Source organism: Petaurus breviceps, unplaced genomic scaffold (genome assembly GCF_028583685.1).
Source record: "Petaurus breviceps papuanus isolate PSGF00001 unplaced genomic scaffold, PetGlider_PUasm1.0 90895, whole genome shotgun sequence".
Classification (NCBI taxonomy): Eukaryota; Metazoa; Chordata; class Mammalia; order Diprotodontia; family Petauridae; genus Petaurus; species Petaurus breviceps.
Window position 1 is genome coordinate 4,922,422 of NW_027187372.1, and position 6,000 is coordinate 4,928,421.

General features: G+C 44.8%; 1 protein-coding gene across 2 annotated transcripts in view; it reads right to left on the reverse strand.

Annotated features, from left to right (window-relative positions):
- The window catches only part of EDEM3 (ER degradation enhancing alpha-mannosidase like protein 3), a 64,681-nt gene extending 61,089 nt beyond the window's left edge, over positions 1-3,592 (reverse strand). The window contains exon 1 of one of the 2 annotated variants that reach the window (XM_069074416.1): positions 3,147-3,592. In XM_069074416.1, coding sequence (XP_068930517.1) covers positions 3,147-3,319 — 173 coding nt within the window. In that variant the 5' untranslated portion in view covers positions 3,320-3,592. The remainder of the gene's footprint in view (positions 1-3,146) is intronic. The other variant, XM_069074415.1, reaches the window with a different exon arrangement.
- Positions 3,593-6,000: the final 2,408 nt, after the last annotated feature.

The following is a 6,000-nucleotide window of genomic DNA, read 5'->3' on the forward strand; positions in this document are numbered from 1 at the left end:
CACCAGCCTAACTACAATTTCTCAAACAAAATAGTATTTCTCCCCATCTGTCACTAGCAATCCCTCAATCCGGAAACACTCTTCCCCTTCAGTTGGGTCTTTTGTTTTCCCCAGTTTCAAGAATCAGCTCAAATCTCACCTACTCCAACAGGCTGTTCCCAGTCCCCTCAGATGTTAAATGCCTTCCCTTCTTAAAATGCCTTCTACCTACTCTGTACTGACTTTGTTATCTACCCAGTTGTATATGTGAAATTCTCCCCCATTAGAATATAAGTATATTGAGGGCAGGTCCTGACTTTTTTGCCTTTCTTTATAACCCCACTGCTTAGCACAGTGCCTGGAACATTAATCACTTAACACTTGTGGACTAGACGTATCCATAGAAGACATTTCTAGTTAAAATAACCTCACTTTCAAAAGCATGCAGAACAGCTAATGGAAAGGTCCAGAGATTTTTTTTCTTTACATTGTACTCACATCAAATTAAGTTCCTATTTGTTATTGGTAATGATAAAGCTGGCAGACCAAAAAAGTCCAATTTACAGATTAGGCTATAATAACTAACCTAATCATTTTTGATCTGTGAGTTGAACTTAATACTGAGTTCACTGAAAGTTAAACAAAGGAAACAATTTTAATATTCACCAAGTATTCCCTGACAGAAAAAAAAATCTCGCTGACCCTTTGGGATCATTCATAAACTTTGTGGAACAGTTTGTTCAGTAAAAAATGAATACCCTTTAAAATTAAGTATTTTAGGTATTCTTTCTATTATATTGTTGATCTAGGATCACTTGTCTTAGAAGAAACTTAGATACCATGTTCCTTATAATCATTGACACCAAGAAAGGAATATAGAAACTTCCTTTTCTCAACACAGTCAACCAAAAAAAATTGCTAAAAATTTGTCTATAAATATAACTTCCAGCAATTGGTAATAGGTAATACTTAATAAACTCAAGTTTCTCCCTGAAACAAAAAAGTCATCTTTTTAATATTATATCACATTCTCTAAAGAATTCAATTTAAAGGTCACCCAAAATGCAATGGAAAGATGGTGACCATGAGTAAACTGCAAAACATTACTAAGGAAGAAATGTGCAGAAGGAGCAACATAAAGGATTTCATCAGAAAGGCAATGAATGGAAAAGGTGGGTCAGAGAGGTGTGAATGATACCTAATGTCTAACTCCAAAACATCAAGAGTTCTTGAGAAAGTTCCCATCTTCCCTGTGGAGGATTTACAGGAAAATATGGACAAGAGTCACACTGGATGAGAAGGTGCTTTGGTTACTACCTTTCTTTATTGGAGGGGGTAGGGAGAGGCAAGTGGGAGAGTGGAAGGGACACACGGAGATCACAGATCCATTGAAGTATCAAAACATAACATAGTCAAAGAATTCTAGAACTGGCAAGGACTTTTCTACTTTTAGAACCTCAGATCAAGTGAAGTTCAGTGATTCTATAGGATCATATGATCATAGATTTAGAGCTGAAAGGTGCCTTAAAGGTCATCTAGTCCAATGCCTTCATTTTACAGATAAGGAGAAGAAAAGTGCCCAGAGGAATTAAGTGACTCGAAAGGTCAGAAGGCACCAAGTGAGAGGTAGGATTTGATGTCAGATCTTCTGACTCCAAAAACTGCTTTTTTCACAGTACAATGCTACCTTCCAAGGTCATACAGCTAATCATTAGCAAAGCCAAGGCTGGAACCCAAGTGCCCTAACTTGTATTCCAGTACTTCTCCTCCTCCCCCCACTCCATGTATGTAAATTTAAATTCTTATATTCTAAAAATCATTTTTACAAATAAGTTTTCTGTTAGTATATCACTTGCTAAATTCACTACAGAGATAGAGCCTTTTGACACTTCCATTAATGTCAATGAAAAGATGACATTTACACAGGTGTGTTTCAAGTAGTTTACATATGAAGAGATGAATAATTGTATTTAACACAAATTTATGATCTGCAGTAACTTTTGGAAGTAATGTCCATGATGATTCATATCTCTATCATCTGTGCTTATGAACATTTTTCTCTTTAAACACCATATCTCCTAGTTTATACAGTATTACTGGCTATTTAAAGAAACAAAACAAAGTGAACCTCAAGGACAGTTCAGTTTCCTGAAAATCCCCAAAGGTGCAGTTATGCAATCACATACTTGTATGCTACATAAAATAAGGCGGTCTGAATTAACAGTACAACATTAAACTGATGCAACTTAATTAGATTTCTTAAGAAATTACCAAATTTGAGATGAAGCAACAAAAACGTTTACTATTATAACACTGTCACACCCCTCTGGTTTAAACGATTCCACACCTGAAGAACGTTATTTTAAATCGTCAGACCAAAAAGAAAGAAAAAAAAAAGTAAGAAGCCTTATCTGAACATTTCTGAAATGAAAGTCTTACTTTTGTCAAGCCTGTAAGTGACCGACCCAGTAAGACTTTTGCTAACCTTTTAATATGTCTAGATCTAAGGTCTATACTCTAAAAGCAATGGGGTCTTCAGGCTTCCGAACTGGCCATCAATTACTACATGTACAGAAAAGTGCATTTAGCAGCTACAGCTTATAGGAGAACATTTTTGCCCAGGCTGATGACTGGAGGGGAAGGGGGGGAGGTGCAATCTAGCGAGCTGCTCGCTTGCAAAGGGTTTCCAGGAAGGTTTCTCCGTTCCGAAGGTTTATTCTAGATTTCCCGCTTTCGCTACTAACAGCAATAACCAGCCGCGCCGAGGACAGGGCAGTGAGGACCGTCTGCGGCACTGTCCCCTAACAGGTGCGAACAGAATTTTCCCTACCTGGAGATGGGCAGCGTTTCGCACCTTAAGAACTTCTGCCCGAAAGGGCACTAGCTCCCAGGCAAAAGCGCTGACTCCAGGCAGGGACAAATGTCCCCGCTGCCCCGCGGGGTCCGGCCGGAGACCCCACACCGCTCCCCGTCCCCGGGGAGCCCTCCTTTCTCCCTCTTCCCCCCACCCCTCGCTGCTCTCCAAGAGTCCCTGCCGCCTCCCCTCAATCCCCCACCCGCCTGCAGGCTCAGGCGACGCGCCCTGGGGCGGCCGGCAGCCGCGACCCCCGAGGGGTCCCAGAGGTTCCGGAGAACAGCATTCACGGCCCCCCAAGGCGGAGCCTTACCCGAGCCTCTGCTTCTCCTCCTTACTCATGGGTGCGGCCCCGGCCGCCAGCACGGAGGCGGAGGAGACCAGGCACAGGGCGGCCGTGGCCACCAGGCTCCATCCCGCCCGCCAGGCGGCAGGGGACCCGCAGCCCGGACCGCCGCCTTCGCTGCCGCCGCCGGCTCCGCTCATGGCCCGGCCGGCCGGTCCCGCGCACGCGCAGCAGCTACACCCGGCCGGAGGGACACATCGCCAGGCTGGGGGTTGGGGGAGGACCTGGGGGAGCCGGGCCTGGAAGTCGCCGAGAAGGGCGGATGCAGAGAGAACCGGGCGTGCGCCGGCCACCGGACAGTTTCCCAAAGCCAGCGGAGCCGGTCTCCCAGCGCCAGCGCCGCCGCCCTCCACTCTCAACAGCCCCAAGAACCCCTCCCCCAGCTTTCCGGTGGCGTAGTCTAGGAAACCGCCTTCCCTAACGCTACTTCCGGGTGGGGCCCAATGACGCTCAGCTTAAGGGCCAATGGGAGCCCGTCATGGACAGGGGCCGGAGGACAGCCGGCTTCGCCAGGCGCTAGTGAAACGTGGACAAAAGGCGGGATTGGGGAGGGGCTTCCCTCTTCCAGCCTGACTAAATCCGCAAACTAGGGGCCTGATGTCGCGAAATTATTTGTGTGAGAACCACAAATCCCAGAATGCACTTCTCATTTCTCCCCTCCCTTTTCCTCCCCCCTCCCCTTCGTTCCCCCCTCCTTCGCCTCTTTGGGGGAACAGCCTGGCCATGTTTCGGGCAGCGGTGGTGCGCGTTGCTCTCTGGGATATGTAGTTCGGCCGCGAGGGCACTGACAGGTCGGCCAACATCTGTTGTGTCAGCCTTCGCTCCGTCACCTACCGCGCCTCGGGGCTCTCTGGGAACCTGGGCGTCATTTGTTTTTTCTGTGCCCCGTGACTCTAATGAGTCACTAATTCACCCAAGAGATATTTTAGTATCTCTAAGTCCGATGGAGGATGCAATAAAGTAAAAAAAAAAAAAAAAAACCCGTCCTTTTCCCTGAAGGTGCTTACAATCTAGTCCAGCAAGAAAGACACAGTAAACACGTGAAAAGTTTAGCAGTAGCTAGGGAACTAAATAATAGGTCAGCGCCCCGGACCGTGCTGGTTCCAGGCCGCTCTCTGCAGCTTACCAGCTGTGTGACTTTGGGTTAGTTAATTTCCCTCTCTGGGCCATTCCCATTGGTCAAACGAGGGCTGTGAAGCAGTCCCTTGTATCTTTAAATCTTTCATTCTAAGAGGAGCGCATGATTAAGGAGATCATATCCAAGATCCATTCCAGTTGTACAATTATATGATTTCATATCGATATATATTTTACATTTTCATATTACAATGTATGTACTATATAACATGGAATTTTATATTACATTTGTAATTGCATGTGTGCAATACATGTAATATATAGAACAAGTGTGTAAATATGCGTGCACGCATGTATGGAAAGCAGTGGCTACTGTTTAAAATTCTTTGTCTTGCATTCAAAATGTTCTACACTTTGTCACTACTCTGCCTTTTTAGTTTTTTCCTCAAACTACTTTCCCCCACCTTCTAGCTCTTTTTTGCCCCTTAAAACTCTCTGTCCTAGGGTTTATTTTCTCTGACTCATTGCATACCCTTCTTTCTAATCTCTGTGCCTTTCATTGTCCTCATTGTTTATAGGGTCTTCCACTTTGCTTTTGAATTCCTACCCATCCTATAAAATCCCAGTTTCACCCTATGAAGGATACCTAATGGACCACTCCATGATAATGGAGAGTGCTAGAGAAAGCCTTCCATATGGAGGCTTTACAGGAAAATATGGATGTAGCAGCAAGAACGCCAAGCGTCCTCAGGGTTTGCTGCCCATACAGGTTCTTGGATCTGCTTTGTTAAAGGAAAGCAACTCAAAATGGGTTAACAAGCTTACTTTAATCGGTCAGACATATATCGTTTACCTTGTTCAGGGGGAAAAGGTCAGCACCCCAAACTTCAAAATATACAGACAGAATTATCAAGACATTAACAGATCAAGTAGACAGCTTTCCAAACTGTCCAACCATTACATCCATACCCAGTCAACATCTCTGGGTTTCCACATCTGGGTTTTTCAAAGCCGGGGACTCTCAACAACAGCTTCCCAGAATTCAGATCAAATCACAGAACCCTTCTCAAAGTGAGTCCCAAAACAAAGCTACACATCAGGGCTTATATAGCCTTCTCCTGACTCAGAGAATGTAACAACCTTTTGGACCCACTGGCCAATCAAAAAGTATCTACTGAAAAACAAGCCTCCCACCCCAGGCTCCACTTGCACTTTAGCCTAGGGGCAGGGAAGATCTTTAAAATTTACATTCTCATTACAATGGATGAGGTTGCTGGGAGGGGGGAAGGGAAAGGGAACAGAGAAGGTGGGGAGTGATGGGAGAGACATCAGGAGATCACAGATCCACTGAAGTATCAAAACTCGACATACAGTCATAGAACTTTAGAGCTAACAAGGGCCTTCCTATATGCCCTGGCCATAGAACACCCTATGTATGTACACACCTATGTCCACCTTGGTACTGAATATGTGTGTTTCTTTGGCAGAGTGTTGTCTAGGTTTAAGGGGGAAACATTTTAGGACTACTTTTCTTACTATGCTATTTTATTAAATGCCTTTGATTTGAATTGCTTTCTATGGCTAATGAAAGTGCTTTTCAGTGAATGCTCCAGAGCTATGATTTAGAATGAATGGAAGCCCACTAGAAACCTTCAACTTGGTGTGACTTTTTCTAAAGGACCTAGGGAGTGAGTTGCTGATTACTCCCAGGTACCACCCTTATCTGTCTATGCATAAAGCACAC